The 24,115-nt window shown below is 43.9% G+C and overlaps 1 protein-coding gene across 2 annotated transcripts in view; it reads right to left on the reverse strand.

The window, feature by feature from the left end:
• FUT10 (fucosyltransferase 10) overlaps positions 1-24,115 on the reverse strand; it is a 76,806-nt gene that overhangs the window by 38,516 nt on the left and 14,175 nt on the right. For both annotated transcript variants that reach the window (XM_004021766.6, XM_042241454.2), the window contains exon 3: positions 23,058-23,352. In XM_004021766.6, coding sequence (XP_004021815.2) covers positions 23,058-23,352 — 295 coding nt within the window. The remainder of the gene's footprint in view (positions 1-23,057; positions 23,353-24,115) is intronic.

A 24,115-nucleotide genomic window follows, 5' to 3' on the forward strand; every position in this document is an offset into this window, starting at 1 on the left:
ATTAAAAAAAAACAAAAACTCAGTTTAGCTGTATGAATATGACTTGGAGCATATTATCATAACTCTGAGTCACAGCACCCTCATCGTTCAAATGAGGACCAGACAGACCTTCTAGGACGATTTTGTGCCTGTAACTCAGAGAGTACTTGGGAAATGTTAGTTTCCCCCCTTTCCTCTTGCCGTGTCCGGAGGCAGCCCTAGGTTCCTCCCCCTTCCCCCCCAATCAGTCCCATCTCCCACTCAAAGGACAGAACGACCACCATTTATCACAAGCTTCTAAACAAAGCCACACCAGCAGGAAGAAACTGGCCTCACTCCTTGCTTTAGGCCTCCACCTGCATCACCAGAGGTTCTCGGTTTCTTAGAGCAGGAATCTTTCCAACCCCAGAGAGGCCTCCTGAGGAGTAATAAGCCACAGATCTACCCAAGTCACATCAGAGCTCCCCTCCCCACTCCAGCCCCGCCCCAGGCTCGTCTACCGAACACCAGCTACAAGTTTCTCCCTGGGGCTCCACTTCTCTTCTGGATAATCTGTTCTGTTTTCTTCTCCGTTTCCACTCACGTGTTCTCCCCTTCGCTTCCCCTTTACTCCCGATTAAAACAGCCTGACAAAGGGCATCTTCTAACCTAAAAGACAAACCCGAGGCCGCTCCTCCGGCAGCTCTCTGCTGCCCCCTCTTGTCATAGAACGGAACTGGTCCCCACTCTGGCCACAAACAATCAAGTTTCAGGAATGCTCAGTATTTATTGAGGGCCTATTGTGTGGGAGGGACTGTGGCCAGTATCAGAAATACAGTGATGTGCAAAATCAGAAATGCCTCTGTGTTCCTGGAGCCTACACTATACAGTGGAAAAGCCAGCATTTATCAGCCACTCACGTAAGTCAACTCTTGTCATGAAATCCCATGAGAGCCCATAAGAGGGAATTGACCTTGTCAGAGAGGTCCAGGAGGGCTTCCTGGAGGTAGTGACCCAGGCTGAGATGGAAAGATGGGTGGAATAAACAAACAAAGAGGGAGAAGGAACATTCCAGAGGGGAGTCAGAACATTCCAGTTCTAAGGGGAGTTATAACATTCCAGTCAGGTGTTCTAAGGTCTATGGTAAGAGGGATCACAAGGGAAATCAGCGTAGCCAGAGAAGGTGGGGTGGGGAACACAGCTGGGTGGGCTGGAGGCCACTGTTGGGGGACCAGGTAAGAGTTACAGTGGATTAGGGTAAAGCTGTGACGATGGAACCTGGGAGGATAAAAAGATTTGAGAAAACATTTAGGAACTATTTTCCATGTTTAGGAAATAGAATCAAAAGAATTTTATGATGGATTGGACTCCTACAGAGGGTAAGGGGAACAGGTCTCCAAGGACCCCTACTTCCCTGCCCTGCGTAAACGGATGGACACTGCACCCACTATCTGAGTCTGGAGGTGAGTCTGTGACCCGTAAAATGGGTACAAGCAGACAATCGGTTATTCAGATACGGAGTCCAGAAGAGAGGTCTGGAGTGAAGGCACAAGGGCCTGTGTGCTATCTGAACATGGGCTGCAGTCCTGGAGGGGACTACCCCAGCCAGTAGTTCTCAACTACTGAGCAGGACCCCCAAGGGGGGTGGGAATTTTCCAGGGAATTTTCCAGGGAAGGTAGGGGTGGGTATCTCACAGTGACTGAGGGGTTGCGAACTGCCATTCACAGGGGGGACCCGGGATGCCAGACAACTTGAAAAGCACAGCGTGGTTCGCAGAGAAGAAATGTCCCGTGTGCCACATGCCATGGAGGTTAAAACCCTGTTTTTAATTATGTGAGCCTAGAATCCAACTTTATCTTCCGTATACACACCAAAGCTTGTATTTCATGCCTAGTTTCAATTTACACTGAATTTCCAGTGTAAGAACCATGTAAATTAAGGGGAAATCGTACTACTGTTTAGTCTTTACCCTGACCTACTCACCATTTCAGAAAACTGCATCACTGCTCGAGGTAACTGAGTGCCAGTTAAACAGCCCTCTGTCCGTCTATGAAGCAGAGTCTCCACAAGGAGCCACCCATGTTCACAACTGATGATTCTACACAGAGGCTTAGCACGTGGCTACATCGTGATGCCCTCGTATGGCCAAGCACACATACTGAAATACCTATTACATACAAAGTTATTTTCTTTATATTACAGAGAAGGCATGATATTTTTAAAATTAAATACTGTTATAAGAAGCAGGCACTTAGGCTGATGGGATTGGGGACCACCAGGCCAGGGAGAACGTCTACAGTCAGGAACAGAGAGGGCCTTGGATGAGTCTTGATGGTTGTTCAGTTGCTCAGTCGTGTCTGACTCTGTGACCCCCATGGACTAAAGCACATCAGGCTTCCCTGTCCTTCTCCATCTCCCGGAGCTTGCTCAAACTCATGCCCATTGAGTCAGTGATGCCATCCAACCATCTCATCCTCTGTCATCCCCTTCCCCTCCTGTCTTCAATCTTTCCCAGCATCAGGGTCTTTTCCAATCAGTTGGCTCTTTGCATCAGGTGGCCAAAGTATTGGAGCTTCACCTTTAGCATCAGTCCTTCCAATAAATATTCAGGACTGATTTCCTTTAGGATTGACTAGTTTGGTCTCCTTGCAGTCAAAGGGAGTCATCTCCAGCACCACAATTTGAAAGCATCAATTTTTCAGCTCTCAGCCTTCTTTATGGTCCAACTCTCACATCCATATATGACTACTGGAAAAACTGTAGCTTTGACTATAAGGACCTTTGTCAGCAAAGCGATGTCTCTGCCTTTAAATATGTTGTCTAAGTTTGTCACTGCTTTTCTTCCAAGGAGTAAGCGTCTTTTCAGTTCATGGCTGCAGTCACTGTCTGTAATGATTTTAGAGCCCCAAAACAAAATCTGGATTCCAACAATGTTTTTTATGATGTCAGTAGCTCTCTTATTATCAAGGTCCAACCTTCATTGATGGATTCTAATGTTTAATTGCTACCTAGAAAAGGGTCTTGCAAGGGCACACAAAGGAGAAAAGAAACAGAAATGCTGGGATGGAAAAGCACAAGAAAGAGAATATTTCAAAAAGGAAGACATAGTTAATGACATCCAATGTTGCTGAGAAGTACGGACAAAGACTAGAAAAGGCCTCCATCTTACTTAATCTGGAGGATCTGACAAGGGAAATGTCACTGACAAGTCAGCAAGAGCTGTTTCAGTGGAAAGGAAGTAGTTTATCACCATAACAGAATTATTGAGTATAATTCCATTATACTGAATACAATTCCCTGTGCTATTAGTAGGACCTTGCTATTTATCCATTCAATATCATTCTTTATATAATAGTTAGGATCTTGCTATTTATCCATTCAATATCATTCTTTATATAATACTTAGGACCTTGTTATTTATCCTTTCAGTATCATTCTTTATAAAATAGTTCAAGTCAGTTCAGTTCAGTCGCTCAGTCATGTCCGACTCTTCGCGACCCCATGAATCGCAGCACGCCAGGCCTCCCTGTCCATCACCAACTCCCGGAGTTCACTCAGACTCATGTCCATCGAGTCGGTGATGCCATCCAACCATCTCATCCTCTGTCGTCCCCTTCTCCTCCTGCCCCCAATCCTTCCCATCATCAGAGTCTTTTCCAATGAGTCAACTCTTCGCATGAGGTGGCCAAAGTACTGGAGTTTCAGCTTCAGCATCATTCCCTCCAAAGAAATCCCAGGGCTGATCTCCTTCAGAATGGACTGGTTGGATCTCCTTGCAGTCCAAGCGACTCTCAAGAGTCTTCTCCAACACCACAGCTCAAAAGCATCAATTCTTCGGTGCTCAGCTTTCTTCACAGTCCAACTCTCACATCCATACATGACTACTGGAAAACCATAGCCTTGACGAGACGGACCTTTGTTAGGACCTTGTTATTTATCCATTCAATATCATTCTTTATAAAATAGTTAGGACCTTATTATTTATCCGTTCAATATCATTCTTTATATAATAACTTGCGTCTGTTAACCTGAAACTCCCACTCCACCCCTCTCTCGCTCCCTGCCTGGCACCCACAGCTCTGTCCTCTGTCCGTGAGTCTGTTTCTGGTTTGTGGATAAGTTCATCTGTGTCATATTTTAGATGCCACATACAAGTGCTATCATATATTTGTCTTTGTCTGTCTGACTTCACTTAGTATAAGATTATCTCTAGATCCAACCATGCTGTGCAAATGGCATCATTTCATTCTTCTTTATGGCTGAGTGGTATTTGGTTGTATATATGTACCTCATCTTTATCCACGTCTCCTTCAAGGGACATTCGGGTTGTTCCCATACGTTAGTCATTGTGAACAGTGCTGCTATGGACATGGGGGTGCGTGCTGAAGATCTTCCTAACGGGGCTGCAGATAAAGGTGACCTCCAATCACACAAGAATCACTGCCAATGTCTGTGGACAGTGTGGAATGAGCATTGAATGGCAAGCAGTGAAAAATGGGAACTGCGTCTATTCCATTTTGGTACTAAATTATTTTTAGGAAACTTCGAGCACTAGCTATGGGGCTTACAATGATCTTGTCTAAAGACCTTTAGAGACATTGGGCAAGAAAACACAGCAAGGATGCAAAGAAGCTGCAGGAAAAGGTTCAGTGACCAGGTTGCAAAATGTGCGCACACCCTGTAGTTCAGATGTTGCAGAGGAAATGGAGTGTATCTCTTGCACAACTAATCCAGGTTTGCGCCTAAATCCCCATCCATTGGGCATAAAGGGAAAATAGTGGATTCGGTCCAAACGAATGAAGCAACTTAAAACAGTCCTCTGAAGTACCACCCATTCTCTCCAGGTAAAAAGGCCTGTCAATTTCTCAGATTTTGCCTCCTCTTCTCCAGGACCGTATCTGCCAGAGGAAAAGATGCCCTGGAACCTGTGTGGTGTCCTCTGATTTCTCTGACCTTGAAGTGGACATCCTGCTGCTGGGGCAGCCAACCTCAGCACCTGGTGTAGCCCACGATCAGGTCCTGAGGAGCCCCGCCCAGGCCGGGGATGCTCCACTGATGACTCAGCCCCTCCTCTCTGCTCTCCGGGGGTACACCTCCCTGAGGATAACCACATCTTTGATGGTACACTTAGGACATTTTTAAACAGAAAGTAATGATCAGAGAGGATGCTGACCCTGTAGGTGAAAAGAGGACTGTCCTGGGCAAACTGGGACATCTGGTCACCCCGCACCTGCATCTCCACTACACACTACAGGGCCTTGGCTAAGCATCCACCTGCAGCCTTTTCTGGCATGCACTTCGCAGCTCCCCATTAGGAGACATCCACCACAAGAATACAGAGGCCCTCTGCCTTGCCCAGTGAACAACTCCACATTTTAGCTTGAGACCTGCTGGTCATTGTGGTTTCCTCAACTTATCAAGATATTTCTAAAGGTTCCTCTTCACAATCTGACCCCAAGGCATGATTTGGGGGTTGGTAAGGACAATTTAAACCCTGCCTCCATCTTCCTCCTCTCCTCTCTTTGTTCTTGTCCCACCAACTCCCTTCCTCCCACCAAGGAGCAGCAGGACTTGCGACCAAGATGTCACAGCTGGAAGGATGATCTTCTCAACAGGAGAAATGTGAACTGAGTCCTCTAGTCTTAGTTCCTGCTATGTTAAAGCAGGAGCTAAAAACAATTTAGAAAACTGTCCTCAAGAGAAGAGTCTGACTTCAGAAGGCTGTTTACTCTCTTACAGAAAATATCCTGTTATGAAAGTCAACACTGAACATGAATGTCAAGCTTTCCTTCTGTATCACTTCTATTCTCCCCCAAAACAGATTATATGATTTGGACCAGCAAGAGAGACAATGATCTACTCTAAAGTAAAGAAATCTTCTTTACCCCAAAACCTCTATTAGTTTAATCTGTTACAACCCTATTATTATTGCTCTTTAGCTTTCTATTTGCTTATCTGAATATAAACATGGTAATGATCACAGAAGCATGTACACTTAGCAACAGACTGCCAAACTTGATGAAGCAGAAACCGACAGAACTGCAAGGAGAAATATGCAAGCCCACAATGATCCCCTGCAGACTTCAACACCCCTCTATTGGAAATGGAGAGATCCAGCAGGCAGAAAGTCAGTAAAGACGTAGCTGAACAAAGCAACACCATCAGTCAGCTGGATATAACAGACATCTATACACTATTTCATCCGACAACAAGAGAATACACACTCTTCTCCAAGGTTACATGGAACATTCATCAAGAACAAATTCTGGCCACAAAACACATCTTAACAAACTTAAAAGAATAGAAATCATACCATGTCTGCTCTCAGACACAATGGAATTCAACTAGAAGTCAAGCACAGGAAGTAACAAAAATCCCCAAATATGTGGAGATTAAACATCACACTTCTAAATAACACATCAAAAAAGAAACTTTAAAATGGAAAAAAAAATTAAAACACATGAAAATGAAAACACAACTTACCAAAATTCGTGGGATACAGAGGAAGAAGTACTTAGAGGTAAGTTCATAGCATTAAATGTATGTAATAGAAAAGAAGAAACATCTAAAATCAATAACATTAAGTCTCCACCAAAAAAGAAGGGCAAATTAAATCCAAAGTAAGTAGAAACAAAGAAATAATAAAAATTAGAGCAGAAATCAATGAACTTGAAAACAGAAAATCAATAGAAAAAAATCAATAAAATCAAAAGCCAGATCTTTGAAAAGATCAATAACACCAATAAACCCTAGTCAGGCTAAAAAAAGAGAGAGGGGATACAAATTAGCAATATCAGGAATGAGAAAGGGAACACCCCTGTAGAAACCATAGATCTCAAAAGGATAATAAAAGAATATTATAAATAAATATTACAGTAACTCTCAGGTTGTATTGATAATTCTGTCATTATTTATTGAGCAACTACCATGCCCCAGGCAACACGGTATGCAATTTACATGAATTACCTTAAAACTTCACAAAAACCTCAAAGAAATTGGACTTACTCTCATATTACAAACAAGAAAAGAAGCTTAAAGAGATTGTAACAGTTGTAGCATCACAGATCTCACAAGTAGTGGAGATGAATTCAGCCCAGCTCTTACTGACCATCAACTCCCAGGCTTTTCCATTCCACCACAGAGCTTCTCAAGCAATGTGGGGTACATAGTTTGGTTATAGTATAGCTCACCCTACCTCCTCTCTGCCAGAAAAAAAAAAAAAAGCCACATCATGTCTGCAAAATAAGGAAATATATAAAACTGAGCTGCCTTTGGTCATGAACAGAGAAGTTCTTCCTGTCAGTCTGTGTTTCTAATAATAGTTTGGCTAGTGTAAGACAACTTTCAGCTTCTTTCTCCCAAGGAACAAAGTGATACAAAATAGAGCATGATGGGATATTACAAAGAGATTATTTCTATAGTTCATGCCAGAAACGAAGGAAGCAAATGAGGAAGAGGAGACAAGGGCGAAAATGCTGGCCAGTAAATAAGTCAGAAGAGGTATGAGGGCAGAGGAAAAGAAGGTGAAACACTTGATCTCCGCTAAAATGGAAGAGATAATCTAGGGACTTCCCTGATGGTTCTGTGGTTGAGACGCCACACTTCCACTGTAGGGGGCACAGGTTCCAACCCTGGTTGGGTAACCAAGATCCTGCATGCCACATGGGGTGAAAGAAAGAAAGAAAGAATCTAGTTTATATCTAAGCCTAGCAACTCTTTTCCGTGTGCTGAAACACACCACCCTCCACCACCAGCACCATTACCATCCATCACTTCATATGCTGAAGCTGAAACTGAGAAAATCATCTACTTGTGTGGGCACCATGGTGTCCTGGTACCAGATGTCAATTAAGACAGAGCACTGGCTAAAGTGATCAAAGTTATAGGATAAGTAAAAACCAAGCAGTCACTTGGTTGCCATAAAAAAACAAACCCATGGCAGATTCATGTCAATGTATGGCAAAACCAATACAGCATTGTAAAGTAAAAAAATAAAAAATAAAGAGCACACACACAAAAAAAATGCTCTTTTCTTTATGCTTTCAACTCCTCTCCAGATATTGGCCACCCAACCAGGGAGTGTTTGGAAAACTGAATTTAGAGGCTGAAAGTAGGCAACTTCAGAAATTAGAGAATTCGCCTTCACTTTAAACTACAAGACAACTAGGAAGCCTGCAAGCTGCTTGATGCCACATGTGAAAAATAAAAACTAGAGTTTAGTGGACTTGAGAATAAAGAGAATACGGGCCATGCTAGTACCAAGACTCACTCCCAAGAGTCTCTGAAATTAGGAGCTTTACAGGCATTGATCAATGAAAAATGTAAAGGGATTGTTTTAAAGGAACCTAGGAATACATGCACTGCAGCAGACAGCTAAGTCAAATGACCTTGAACATCTTCCCCCTCTTCCCCAGCCAGCCTTACTCAGTAGCTTTACAGAAACACACAGAAGCCTCTCCTCTCTCCCCGAGAGGCTGTGCATTCTGGGTCTGTGCACTGTTGGCTGGAGACAATCGAGAAAAACTTCTATCTCAGCCCTCCAGGATGCATGCTTTTGCTCAGCATCAGCTAAATAATAAGAATCAGATTCTAAGCAGAAGCTCCTGGTTCTAACATTTTCAGGCATCATCAGATGCTGTATTGGTCCAACAGCCAAGTGCTTCCCAAAGACTAAACTGTGCCCATGTGACTAAAAGAATGCGCTAATTGCATAATTCCTTTGAAAGAACCATCAAAATCCACATTTTCAATTACAAACGCTTTTCCAGTCTCAACATAAAACATTCTTGAAAACTCTGTCACTAGGCAGATGTCTTTAGAGAGGAGCTTATTTTCCCAAAGGCACCGAGTTATAATTGGATATTCTGTTAAGAAAGACTAAGCATCGAGTAAATCACAGGCGTACAGAAGTGACAATGGGATAGAAAAGCAAGGACACCTACAAATTCCCATGATGGAACCTAGAGACTTTATACTAAGTCATAAAATGATAGTGGTGGTAGCCACCTAGGAGATCAGCTGTCCCCAGTACCCGTCCACCTGGTCTGGCCCCATCATAACATCCTGGGAAGCTGGTAAAGAGCACAGGTTCCCAGATCTCATCTCCAGAGACACTGAATTGATACGCTGTGGAAAACAAAATGCTGTATTTTCTTCTCAACTCTTCCAGGTGATTCAAGACACTAGGGAGGGGGGCATGACTCATATAAGTAACACTCCATGTTTTTCTCCTACATTTACTGATCAAATGCTAATGGCTTCATCAGTAAACAAATGAACCTAATGAATCTGTATTCACATTTTTAGACGTTAAAGTTTTTGGCTGTGGATTATATGACAACCCTTGCACAACTTAGATTTTAATCATTGTGCCTTGCATGCAACTGAAATATATAGTCACTAATGATTTGGTTTCCCTGGTGGCTCAGATGATAAAGATTCCGCCTGCAATGCAGGAGACCTGGGTTCGATCCCTGGGTAGGGAAGATCCCCTGGAGGAGGGCATGGCAACCCACTCCAATATTCTCACCTGGAGAATCCCCATGGACAGATAGCGTGGTGGACTCCTGTCCATAAGGACACAACTGAGCAACTAAGGACAGCGCAGTGATCTGAATGTCAAATTCAGACGTCAGTACTTTCCTATACTCAGTAAAGTAAAGTATGCAGATGTCAATAAGCTTAAGGATTAAATATTACAGGCTTATGTAAGCAAAATATTTAGTGATCAATAATTTACTGATTTTTTTTTTCATCGTATCAGGAAGGAAATGAAGAGCATTTTCTATGCATCACAGTTGTGGTAAGTTGGTGACACAAGATTGAACTAAGCATCTGAGAGGCCGAGGAGTTAAACGAATGTGTACCGTGAATTTTGCTCCTTGGACACCTATATAAATGAAAATAGGTACCACTAAGACATCAGGACGTCGAGTCTATCTTGAAATTACATCTCAGATCTACCCATTTCTTTCTCCCCTGCCTCCTACCCTAATGCACTTCAATTCAGTTCAGTCACTCAGTCGTGTCTGACTCTTTGGGACCCCATGAATCACAGTATGCCAGGCCTCCCTGTCCATCACCAGCTCCTGGAGTCTACCCAAACTCATGTCCATCAAGTCGGTGATGCCATCCAGCCATCTCATCCTCTGTCATCCCCTTCTCCTCCTGCCCCCAATCCCTCCCAGCATGAGTCTTTTCCAATGAGTCAATTATTCGCATGAGGTAGCCAAAGTATTGGAGTTTCAGCTTCAGCATCATTCCTTCCAAAGAACACCCAGGACTGATCTCCGTTAGGATGGACTGGTTGGATCTCCCTGCAGTGCAAGGAACTCTCAAGAGTCTTCTCCAACACCACAGTTCAAAAGCATGAATTCTTCGGCACTCAGCTTTCTTCACCGTCCAACTCTCACATCCATACATGACCACTGGAAAAACCATAGCCTTGACTAGACGGACCTTTGTTGGCAAAGTAATGTCTCTGCTTTCGAATATGCTGTCTAGGTTGATCATAACTTTCCTTCCAAGGAGTAAGCGTCTTTTTAATTTCATGGCTGCAATCACCATCTGCAGTGAGTTTGGAGCCCCAAAAAATAAAGTCTGCCACTGTTTCCACTGTTTCTCCTTCTATTTCCCATGAAGTGATGGGACCGGATGCCATGATCTTAGTTTTCTGAATGTTGAGCTTTAAGCCAACATTTTCACTCTCCTCTTTCACTTTCATCAAGAGGCTCTTCTTCTTCACTTTCTTCACTTTCTGCCATAAAGGTGGTGTCATCTGCATATCTGAGGTTATTGATATTTCTCCCAGCAATCTTGATTCCAGCTTGTGCTTCTGCCAGCCCAGCGTTTCTCATGATGTATTCTGCATATAAGTTAAATAAGCAGGGTGATAATATACAGCCTTGACATACTCCTTTTCCTATCTGGAACCAGTCTGTGTTCCATGTCCAGTTCTAACTGTTGCTTCCTGACCTGCATACAGGTTTCTCAAGAGGCAGGTCAGGTGGTCTGGTATTCCCATCTCTTTCAGAATCTTCCACAGTTTATTGTGATCCACACAGTCAAAGGCTTTGGCATAGTCAATAAAGCAGAAATGGATGTTTTTCTGGAACTCTCTGCTTTTTCGATGATCCAGCGGATGTTGGCAATTTGACCTCTGGTTCCTCTGTCTTTTCTAAACCAGCTTGAACATCAGGAAGTACACGGTTCACATATTGCTGAAGCCTGGCTTGGAGAATTCTGACCCTAATACAGAGCTGCAGCATTTCCACTTATTTCACGAAACTGTGTCCTGCCTCTACTTTCACATTCCAATCCCCTCTCCAAGGAGAACCCACAGGGCTCTTTTCAAAGCACATCTCAGAACAGAACAAAATAAAAATCAGAGCACAGCACCTCTGGTTAAAACTTTCTGCTATTTCCCCATTGCTCTTACAACAAATCCAGCCCTCTCACTCTACGTTAGGGAGCCCTTTCACCTGGCCCTCGTCTCACACTCCAATCTCATCTTGTACTATCCTCCTTCACACTCACACTGACTCCAGCACAGTGACCTTCCTTCTGACCTTCCATCATATTAAACTCCTTCCCCTCTCATCTGTATCTGCAGTTCCCCCTCCCTGAAATGAATTCCCTCCATGTCACAGGAATGATTCCTCTCATCTTTCAAGATTCAACCTCAAATGTTACATCTTCAGAGACGCTTCCCTGATCACTCCATCTCAAGCCAACATGCCTGTCCCTGCCTGGTAGCATCCTATTTACCAAACTCACAGGCTCCATGAGGCTTCACTCTTGGTTCAGTGGTAAAGAATCCGTCTGTCAAGGCAGGGGACTCGTCTTCAGTTCCTGGGTCAACAAAGATCCCCTGGAGAAGGAAATGGCAACCCACTCCATATTCTTGCCTGGTGGGCTACAGTCCACAGGACTTGCAAAGAATCAGACACGACTTAGCGACTAAACAACAGCTACCAACTAAGCCCCATGAGGGCAGACCCTGCTGCAGACAAGCTTGTAGAATCAGCTTATGGAACCACTATAACCCCAGCAGCCAGCACAGTGCCACACATGAAAAAAATGGTTCTTCCATCCCAGCTCCACAACATCAGGAAGGAATATATCCTGAGATAGTCTCAAATTCTCCCAAATTACATGTAGCGCATGATTTCCTGAAACAATGGAGTTTCATAGCCTATTCATACACATCCAAACCTTAAGTTAGTCCAGTGTTCTACTCCTTATCTAAATATCTAACAATTCCATGGACAGTCCATGGGGTTGCAAAGAGTCGGACATGACTGAAGCGACTTAGCACACACGACTGATGACTGCTGTATTTTATTTCTTAAAATACATCTCTTTGTCCTCATTTCCATTATCAGCCCTAGTGGATTACTTTCTTCCTTCAGAGAGGTTACTTTGTCACTAATAAAGAAAATGCTGAATATTTCAGGAGATTTCCAGCTTATGCAACAATATAACACAGAGCCAACTAAGAGATGGACAGACACTGGTTGTTCTTTTTTCCTTCTTCTCTTTTCTCCTTTTTTTAAATTTGTATTTGATTTTGGAGTACATTTGACTTACAATGTTGTGTTAGCTTCAGGTGTACAGCAAAGTGATTCAGTTATACATATATTTACTCTTTTTCGGATTCTTTTCCCATGTAGGTTATTACAGAGTATCAAGTAGAGTTCCCTGTGCTATCCAGTAGGTCCCTGTTGATGATCTATTTTATATACAGTAGTGGCACATGAATCTCCCCAACTACCCACTTCTCCAAGGCCAGAAAACTCTAATCTGTGCCCTAGAACTTACTGAGATGGGGTGGATCAAACTGTGAACGTAAACTCTGCGAAAAGACATTTTCTGCTGCCCTTCCTCTCCAGCTGAAGCTGTTCCGGGTCTGTTTTGTCTTTTAATCTTTAAGAGCAAGAAAACTTACCCATTAAAGCCGCCTGGTTTTGTTTTGGGGGCCCATGAGAGATGTGGCTGCCTGCTCTGAAGAACGAGCCGCCAGATTGGTCTCGCAGGATTTCTGGGTGGCAGAGCATCAGCCCAGAACTGGATGGGCACCAGCATATCCAGCGGCCCAAACTGCTGAAACTGCAGCGATGCAATCTGTCCGCTGCCTCCAGCAGGACAAGGCCTGGCTCTTGGCACTTGTCACTCCCACGCTTCCTTTCCGATTTGTAAACCTAACCCGAGAAGTGCTTTCCGATTTTCAGTCCCTTCTGTTCTTCCTTTCATCTTTATACCATCACACGCTCTCAAAGACTGGACAGGGTCAAAAAAGCTAAGTCAGAAACAAGGGGGAGAGAGCTCCCAGTCCTGACAAGACAACTCTTACCACTAAACGTTATGACCCTCACAACAGCCTTTGTCCTTAGACCAGACTAACTCCAGCAAAACTCGGCTGATTTATTTAGCTGGAAAGACTGAAAATCAGATAATACGAAAAGGCAATTTCTTGATGGAAGGAAATGAGTACCTTAGCTGTAAAATATTAATGCCTTTGCATAATGAACACTCTTCCTGAAAGGTATCTTAAGAAAGCAAAAAAAGTCTAGGATTTGGATAATTTATTAATAGCTGTTCTTACTATCTTTGTGCTTCACTATCTCCTAGGACAAAATGTCTTTGTTAATTCACTTTTTATTGATATCAAATTAATACCTACATATAGCTTTCAGTGTGAAATAGTTTTATCAAGACAGTAACACAGGAGAGCAGGGTGCTACCACCGCATTCCCTATTTCCACGTGCCACCACGATTTTTCCAGGTGTTTCTTCTGTATTTGCATTTCAAAAATATCTAAATAACACATTCACTGGGCTATTTCTTGATTTTTCAGTTTTAGATAATTCCTATTGTCTTGTTACTATGGAAGGTATAGATTTAATTCTCCCATCCCCTCACACACACACTTGTCTTCCCTCTTCATCCATTTCTGATTAAGTGTCTATCAAGTGCTTTCATTATTACAAGTATAAACACTGTTTACGGCTGTGCCAAATCTGTGCATTACTGCTAAGTTTTCTTTTTTGAAAATCTGTTTTGTTTTCATTTGGTTTGGTTTCAAAATCTCTGGGCCAACCCTCTCCACACCTTCTAACACCTCCCCACAACCTGCAAAATCCTTCTCAAGCCAATATTCCTTGCGGACAAATTGATATACAGCTGACAGATCATGAATCTTCAACACTAGAGATTCTGAGTAAGTGTGCAGTGGGGCCCAGAGGCTTAGGAGTTTGTTTGTTAGTCTGTGCATCTATGATCTTAGGATGAGCTAGGTTTGGGAACCACTCAGCAAAAATCACGTGGGGGCCCACGTGATTGCCCCAGCTGGCCCACGTGATTGCCCCAGGGGGCCCACGTGATTGCCCCAGGGGGCCCACGTGATTGCCCCAGCGGGGTGGGAACCCACAGCAAAACAAGTAAGACCAAAAACTCTCAAGCTTTAGAAATTTAAGTGGCAGAGAATTAAATTTTGGTTCTGTTCTCCCCCATTCTCGTATCACTTGCAGCAACTTCCTAGAGATAGTAATGAATGTGAAAGAACTACCCACACCTTCTATTACATGAATGATCAATAATACTTTCACAACTCCTACCCAAAGGGCTGAAGTTTTGGCCAAGGTTTTTGGTTTCCTTGCTTTCCAACCATGGACAGTGACACCACAACACTGAGGATTTTCTAGTAAGACTGATAGCCCATCATCTCCCACTGATGTGACAAAGGGTACAAGAGAGCTGCCGGCAGGGCCTGCAGAGTCAGAGTCCATGGTGAGGATCTGGATTTTAACAAGATGGGAGGTCGCTGCAGATGTCTGAGCAGAGCTCTGAGAGTGGGTTTACCTTCTGGAAAGATTATGCGATAATTATTTGCTCAAGCAAAAATGAAAAGTCAATTATTTTAATTGAGACATAGTTGATTTACAATATCATGTTAGTTTCAGGTATACAACAGAGTGATTCACAAGTTTCATACATTATACTTCATTTATAGTTATTATGAAATATTGGCCTTATTCCCTGTGCTGGACAGTATATCTTCGTAGCTTATTTTTTTTATACATAGCAGTTTGGACATGGGACTTGATTACTGCAAAGATGTACATATGCAGGTAGGTACACCTATACATATCTATACATTCATCGTACTCACATATGATCTATCACTCAGTTGCAAGCTTCTTTTCCATGTTCCATGTTGCTGCTGTCCACACAGTCCAAAATAAGTCCATTTCTTCCTCCACCTCCTAAGTAAATATTAATCTGGCAAAAGCAGTTACCATTACCTGCATTCAATAGGCAGGGCCCAGAAAAGTCAGGTGGCGCAGAGGCAAAAATGCAGGAGACCTGGGTTCAACCCTTGGGTAGGGAAGATCCCCTGGAGGAGAAAATGGCAACCCACTCCAGTTCTTGCCTGGAGAATTCCCATGGACAGAGGAGCCTGGCGGGCTACAGCCCATGGGGTCGCAAGAAGTTCAACATGACTGAGCAGGCATGCGTGCGTGCGCGCGCGCGCACGCGCACACACAGGAAAATCAACCTCCAGAGAAAAACCACTAATAAGGATTGACTCAAAATGGCTGATATCAGCAGAAATTACCCCTGAGAACGGTTCACAGATGCATTACTCACGAAGTCTCAGGGACACTCTGTACAGTGCTGACACCCCCAGTGGCAGAATTCACAGAGGGAACGAAGGAGAGCTTGTTCTACAGCTCATGGACTCCTCAGCGAGGTCACGAATACAGAAAGGGGTGAGAGAAGAGCCTGTGAGGAGATGAATAAGGCGCTTCCATGAAGAGGCCTGTTGCCCTGCTCTGAAAATCCTGCTCCAACAGAGCTCCCTAGAGAAATCTGAAATACGTCCTTGAAGTTTGGAGACACAGAGGACGAGTGCCTACCTGAGGAACTCAGGAGGGTGAGGATCAGGTCTGACCGCCCTCCCCGATACGTCTCACCCAGGAATGGTGATCTGCCTGCATGACAGAGGAAAGGGGGACAGCTGTGCTGTGGTCTGCCTACACCCCCGAAGCTCCTCCCACCAACACATGTGAGCACATGGGGAGTCTTGGGTCCTCAAAGAGCCCTAGGCAGACACAGCTCAGCAGAAAGAAGCTGGATGCGCTGCGGGACCCAGGAGCTAGGAAGCCATCCCACATGCGTACCCTAAGCAGAGATGCAACTTCCTGGAAAAGGACACTGAAAACGCCAGGATTCCAGCGGGAAAACTCGAAATGCCACAAAAAGGGCCCAGAATAGAAAAAGTATAATCATCTGCCACACCCCGTCAAGGCCATCCTCTCTAGCCACTTGTTGAGTTCACAGGACATGAAGCCACACAGCCAAGTAAGAAATATCCTGTCTGCTTAATTCTCCTCACTGTCTTCATGGCATCTCTGCCAGGCTCCACGAAGCAGATGGTGCAGGACGAAGGAGGTGAGGAGAGGACAGAGGGAGGAAAGACCTGCCCTGCAGAAGGAGAAGCATCACAGGCTTGCGGCAGCATGAGAGAGGTCCCTTGGACAGCAAGGAGATCAAACCAGTCCATCCTCAAGGAAATCAGTCCTGAATATTCATTGAGAGAACTGATGCTGAAGCTGAAACTCCAATACTTTGGTCACCTGATGCGAAGAACTAACTCACTGGAAAAGACTCTGAAGCTGGGAAAGACTGAAGGCAGGAGGAGAAGGGGACAACAGAGGATGAGATGGTTGGGTGGCATCACCGATTCGATGGACATGAGTTTGAGCAAGCTCTGGGAGTTGGTGATGGACAGGGAAGCCTGGCGTGCTGCAGTCCATGGGGTCGCAAAGAGTTGGACACGACTGAGCAACTAAACTGAACTGAAGAGAGGTCCGAGCTGGGGACGCAAAAATACGTAACCCCAGGCATGGCCATGGGGCTGAACACTCCATTTACTAAGTTTGAAACTGTATTTGCAACTGAAAGTGACCATACAATTATCCATTCCCTGAGAGTTAGTGCAAAAGTCAGAGTTCTGCCAGTTTCCAGTTAGGGGATGGTGAAAACCCCCTGAATGAGGTCTTACAGGATCAGCAAGAAACATAAGAACCTGTGCTTCCGAACATAAACGTAAAATGGCTTCAAGACGTACATGTAACACACGGCACCATAAAACTCCTAGAAGAGAGCACAGACAAAACATTCCCTGACATACATCCTAGGAACGTTTTCTTAGGTCAGTCTCCCAAACCAATAGAAATAAAATCTTTCAAAAAAAAAAAAAAATTCTGGTTCATAAAATCTTCGAGGTCACAAAATCCTTCGAGTTTCCATTTCCATTAATTAGGTCAGCCTTTGATACCTGAATCATTTTCCTGCCTTTTCTTCTTCAATCCTGCTGAGCCAGAGTCCCATCTGCAGTTTTCGGTGACCTACTTAATTAGAATTCGGAAGCCTCAGACAGGAAAAGTGTGCTGTGTTCAATCTGTTTTGCTCCACAGACCTTATTAAAGAACTGAATTTCTAATCCAATCTGTTAAAACCATATACTGTAAGCAATCCTCAAGTCCAAATATCCAGGTTTTTATAGTTACGAGTGCACATTCACATACAGTTTGGGGGAGGGAGCCCTGGATCGGATCAGGGCACCTTGGTTCTCCGCCCAACTCCTGGCTGTTAACCTCTGTGTCTCTTGACACATCCCTACCCTTCCGGAGCCTCAGTCCCCCTGCCTGTACAAAGAGGAGGTTATACTCCTAGGTCCTTTCGGGCTCCAAGTCTCTGAGACTGTTTCCTGAGTGTCAAATGTGCACAAGGCATTGTGCTCATACAGAGGGAAGGGGACACACAAAGATGGGGCGATGCCACCCTGTCATCATAAAAAAAGAAAGAACGAACTTCACAGTCTATCGTGCAAGAAATGATACAGGCCAGAAGCAAATATCGTTACCTTATTTTTCTTCTTTATTCCCCATTATTGTTGCTGTGCCCAACATGTAGAGGCTCAATGAAACAACATAAAAAAAGATACAAAATGCCTATGGACATTTAGAGAAGAGAAGCTACATCTAATAGAGGGGAATTATAAATACAGGTGCTACATTTGAGTTGGGTTTTTTAAATAATTTTTATTTTGGGGGGAGCGCATTGCATAGCATCCAGGACTTTTGTTCCCCAACCAGGGATTGAACCCACACCCCCTACAGTGGGGGCACAGAGCCTTAACCACTGGGCCACCAGGGAAGTCTCCTTGAGCTGGTTTCTAAAAGGCCATTCTATTTCACTGGCTCCATAACACTGGCCTCTAATTTGATGCAAAATCTTAAGCCAAAGTTAGAGTCTCCATGCTTTGGTTTCAGTATATCCTTCAATCTTAATCTCTCTCTTACATGAAACTAAGCTATAGCCATCCAATCTCCTTGCTGTAACCTCAGATATTACCCATAATTTTCTAACTCCATGCCCCCATTCTTGCTGATTTTCATACTGAAATGTCCTCCATTCCCAATATAATCCAATTCCATTCTCCTTCAAGTCCCACTTCAAATTCCCCCTATTTTATGAAGATCTTATGAAGCCTTTCCTGATCCTTCCACTCATATGTACTCTCCCGTCTTTGAAATCCCACAAGACTTGCTGACATTTCTCTTATGGTATATACAAAGGTGGTTCAGTGGTAAAGAATCCGCCTGCAGGAATAAGCGTTCAGTCCCTGGGTGGGGAAGATCCCCTGGAGGAGGACATGGCAAGCCGCTCCAGTATTCTTGCCTGGAGAATCCCATGAACAGAGGAGCCTGGTGGGCTACAGTCCATGCGGTCTCAAAGAGTCAGACACAACAGCATGCATGCACACTAGGCTTCCTGGCAACCAGATATGTGAGTGCTCACCTCAACAGAAGCAAACAGACAAACAGCAAAGCAACCATTACTGAATTTCTTAACATGAATGTCTCAGATAGAATGCCAATTACTCAGTAATTTGGTAAAATACTATGTGTTGTGATGATGTTTATGATTTCAACAGAGTAACTCCAGCGTAATTTGTAAACTTTCAGATATTTTCCCTAATAATTCAAGATCATTGATTACTGACCTTTTAGAAAAGTTTTGTCTAATTTACCTTACATTTCAAGCCTGAATGTATCCCCCTGTAGTGGTTTTCCCTTCTTCATCAGCACTTTATTCTGTATTCCAGGATATTCTTTCTATGTAATCTGTCAGCAGAGTCAAGAATACCAAAGTCTTAATTCCACGTAGGCAGACCTCTTCTGACTCCCACACACATACACACTTAACACTGTTTTATATTCCTATTTTACTTTATTTTAAATAATAAGCCTATTTTTGTTAATTTTTCATCTTCTCAAATGACACTTTAAAGGTTGGTGTAAAAATAATAATCATCATCATCAGTGGAAAACTCATTACTGAATTTCCAAACTGGTGAAAAAGTGAAGGTTCTATATTTTTCCAGAAAAAGGAGAAGGGAACAAAAAGGCACACCTCAAAGGATGGGAAATCAAAATAGCTCTGGATTCCTCAGCAGTAACACTAGAAGTCAGAAGACAGGGGGTCAGTGTCTTAAAAATTCAGAAAGAAAAGAATTTCCAAACTAGAATTCTGTCCTGAGCAAAAGCATCAGTAAACGTAAGGGTAAAATAAGCATATGGTCACACATACAAAGTCCCTGAAAAACTTGCCTTCCATGAACCCTTCTCAGAACACACTAAAATAAAGACACAGACTGGCACTTCTGGGGTCCAGTGCTTGTGACTCTGTGCTTTTCACTGCAGGGGAAGTAGGTTCGATCCCTGCTCTGGGAATTAAGATCCCACATACCACATGCTGCGTGCGTGCTAAGTCACTTCAGTTGTGTCTGACTCTTTGTGACCCCATAGACTGCAGCCCGCCAGGCTCCTCTGTCCATGGGATTCTCCAGACAAGAACACTGGAGTGGCTTGCCATGTCCTCCTCCAGGGGGTCTTCCCAACCCAGGAATCGAACCCGCATCTCTTATGTCTTCTGAGATTGCATGCTGGTTCTTCACCACTAGTGCCACCTGGGAAGCCCACCGCACGTTACGGCATCACCAAATAAATAAATAAATAAAGACACAAACCAAGAAAGAGGAAGATAAGACATAACAGAAACAGAAAATCCCACACATGAGTGAAATAGAGGAAATCCCTGCAGTGATAGGCAGCCAGGTCAGTACCTGGGCACCAGACAGAAAGGATGATGGCTCAAGTGGACAGGTCAAGAATCTCTGGGAGATGCTTCTCTAAGAATATCTGGGGACTTCGCTGGTGGTGCAGTGGTTGGGACTTTGCCTTCCAGTGCAGTGGGTGCGGGTTTGATCCCTGGCCAGGAAGCTAAGATCCCATGTGCCTCCAGGCCAAAAAACAAAACATAAAACAGAAGCAATATTGCAATAAAGACTTTAATAATGGTCCACATCAAAAAAAAAAAAAGAATATCTGTTGCTTCTCCAGGGAAAACAATTTGTGCAGCAAAAGAAATCTTAGTATCTTAAATCATGGCTCACTGTGACTACATGAAGATGCAGAAACTAGATGTTTGTCTAAAATGATGATATAACTTTCGAGGAAGAATGTGGGGCCAGGAAATGAGTGGGAGGAGCAGGGTGAGGAAGGACAGTTAAATACTCATCCTCCATAGTAAGAATCAATATATAATGCCCCCAAACTGAAAAACCACGAAGTCACAATCTTAGTGCGTTACTTGGAAATACTGGAGCTATATGTGCATGTATAACATGTTAAAAGTTTTAAATATTTAAGATAGTGACTATGATGTGATCGCTCTGGATATTGGTTTGGAAATATTCAGTAAATGTAAATTCATACCAAATAATTCCACTGCTGGGTATGAGTCCTCATGGAATCTCACCCATGTACGTGGATGGTTTATCGTAGTATTTTTTGTCATAAGCAAGGTTTTGCTTTACTTTTTAAATTCATTTTTATTGGCATATAGTTGCTTTACAATGCTGCATTATTTCCACTGTAAAGCAAAGTGAGTCAGCTATATGTATACATAGATCTCATTTTTGGGGGGTTTCCTTCCCATTTGGGTCACCACAGAGCTTTGAGAAGAGTTCCCTGTGTATTACAATACGTTCTCATTCGTTACCTTAGTTATGTGAAAGTGAAAGTGCGCGAAAGTGAAAGTTGCTCAGTTGTGTCTGACTTTGCAACCCCATGAACTGTAGCCCACCAGGCTCCTCTGTCCATGGGGATTCTCCAGGCAAGAATACTAGAGTGCATTGCCGTGCCCTCCTCCAGGGGATCTTCCCAACCCAGGGATCGAACCCAGGTCTTCTGCACTGCAGGCAGAGTGTTCACTATCTGAGCCATGACACAAGGCTTAATGCATAGTATTGATAGTGTATATATGTCAACCCCAGCCTCCCAGTTTATCCCACCTCTTTTCCCCCGTGGTATCCATGAATTTGTTCTCTACTTCTGTGTCTCTATTTCCATAAGCAAGTTTTCTTTTAAAACAACTTAAATGTCTAACAACAGGAAAATGGTTAAATGAAGTGTGATAAATACAATGGAATTCTATGTAACAGTAAAATGGGTGAACTAGAGCTATAAGGACACATTAATAAGCCTTCAAAAATCATGTAGGAGAAAAAGGAAGATATAGAAAGTTAACTTATCATGCTATGTAATTTTCAAAACATACAAAATAATGCTTTATGTTGTTTAAGTGCACACAGACACACACACACACACACATATGAATTTCAGAATTATAATCCCCTCTGGGGTAAGACAGAAGGGAATGTGATGGGGTCAGGGAAGGGCTCATAGAAGCTTTCAATTTTACTTGTAATATTTTATTTTTTAAGCTACGTAGTAGGTTTTCTATATACATTACCTATATATTTTTGTGTCTTACTGAAATATGTCTAGGGGCTTCTGTTAAAATTGGGAAAATTAAACTCATATATTTAATGTTGCCTTATCTCAAAACACCAATAGAGGATTATTTGTTGTTTAGTCTCTAAGCTGTGTCCGACTCATTGGTGACCACACGGACTGTAGCCCACCAGGCTCCTCTGTCCAGGGGATTTCCCAGGCAAGAATACTGGAGTGGGTAGCCCTTTCCTCCTCCAGGGGATCTTCCCAACTCAGGGATCAAACCAGAATCTCCTGCATCTCCTTCATTGGAAGACGGGTTCTTTATCGCTGAGCCACCATGGAAGGCCCCCCTTGCTCTGGAGCCCTGGCCACCTGTAGGGCCCACACACCACCTGATTCCTGCTGAGGCCACTTTCCGCTTTATTGAAGTTGTTGTTAGGCAGAACACTGAAGATGACTCAGCCCTACACCCCAGTCTCAGTCCTGCCACTCCAAAGTCAGCACCACCACACTCACACACACATTCACAGGCACACACACATTCACACTACTCTAAAGCAGCTGTCCTTGCCCTGACTTCCTAAGGTAAGTGACTAATCTTGCCTATATCCCGTCGAGCTTGCTAATCTGTATTCCCCCACACCCACCATCACTCAGCGTCCAAGAGTTCCATATTTCTAACAGCTGCTGGCATCTCGCCACCTCCACCTGGCTGGGTCTGGCGGCCCTTCAATCCCAGCATGACATATAATCAGCCTGGGGGAGGGATGAATACCAGCTTGCTATAGAAAGCTGATGTGGAACACTCTTTTTATTTCTGACTAGTGAAATAAAAGATACTGTGCTGAGTGTGTGTCCAATGACACATCTGTTACGGTAATCAAAACCTCCCGGCCGTTACCACAGATGATATTCTGAATTGGTATCAACGGTGTAACCGAGACCCAGTTCCTAAATACCAAATCCAGTGAGCGTGGTACCCAACTGTGAAAAGGTGAGAAGAAACAGTTCTTCTCCCCCATAATAAATGCCAGGTGGCCCGGCCCACCACCCATCTGCTGGTGCAGCTCGCATATTTATTATATTGGCTCAGTGCTCAGGCCTTCTCTGTGGCAAGCGTAGGGGTTCAGGCAGGCAATGAGCTTTCAAGGGGAGCCCCCGAAAAGTAGTAACTCAGCTTCGGAGGGGGATGTCAGCAAACACGGAGAAAGGCAGAAGCCCCACCTACCATAGAAGAGGAAGGCTTTGGTCCTGTGATGATGGATGTAGGTCCGGTTGATGGTGAAGAAGCAAGCATCCGCCCCGCACTGGCCGAGCCTTCCGGTTTCTCCAGTCAGTGGGGACCACCAGAGCATGATGGGGAAGCCGTCAGCTGCCAATGTCTTCTTCCTGTTCAGGGTCGGTCCTCCTCTCTTAAAGAACGGACGGAGGTGGAGAGGCTCTGCTTCCATTTCTGCACGTCCATCTTTCAAATGAGAATTTTTAAACTTCTTGCCTTCAAATTTTCCCAACTCAACCACGACCTAAAAGAGATGATGACCTATTACCAGTGTCAGACTGTTTACAACTTCCTTCTGCATATTTCCTATGCATCGTGAGGATTTAGCTTCTTGAGTGCATGCGTGCTAAGTCACTTCACTCATGCCTGACTCTGTGGGACCCCACGGTCTGTAGCCGAAGAGGCTCCTCTGTCCATGGGATTCTCCAGGCTAAAAAGACTAGAGTGGGTTGCCATTTCCTCCTTCAGGGGATCTTCCCAACCCAGGGATCAAACTTGATTTAGCGTCGTATTAGCCTATTGCTATTCTAACAGATTATCACAAGTTGAGCAACTTAGAATGATACACCTTTACTATCACAATAGTAAACTGGTTCTGGAGGTTAGAAGTCTGAAATGGTCTTGCTGGGCTAAAAGGTGTTGGGCACTTCACCGACGAGGACAGGAGACTCTAAGTGCTAGGACTGCACGCTGTACTTAATGGACTGGACTCTTAATGGACTGGACTCTTGCCACGGGCCTGGAGGCAGATGTTCAGGGCAAGGCAGGGTGGCGGGCACTCCACCGCCATTTGGAGGGACTTCTTCCCTGTGTCTCTATGCCCTAGCAGCTTCCTTCCCTGCCCTCTAAACTCTTCCATTCAGTGTGTGGAGTCCCCTCAAAAAATAAAGAAAAAAAAAATTAAGGTGTTGGAAGGGCTACGATCCTTTCGGGAAACTTGGACAGGGAATTCATTTCTTGGTTTTCTTTCAGAGGCACCCGCAGTTCTTGGCTTGCGTGGCCCCCTT

Source organism: Ovis aries, chromosome 26, assembly GCF_016772045.2.
Source record: "Ovis aries strain OAR_USU_Benz2616 breed Rambouillet chromosome 26, ARS-UI_Ramb_v3.0, whole genome shotgun sequence".
Classification (NCBI taxonomy): Eukaryota; Metazoa; Chordata; class Mammalia; order Artiodactyla; family Bovidae; genus Ovis; species Ovis aries.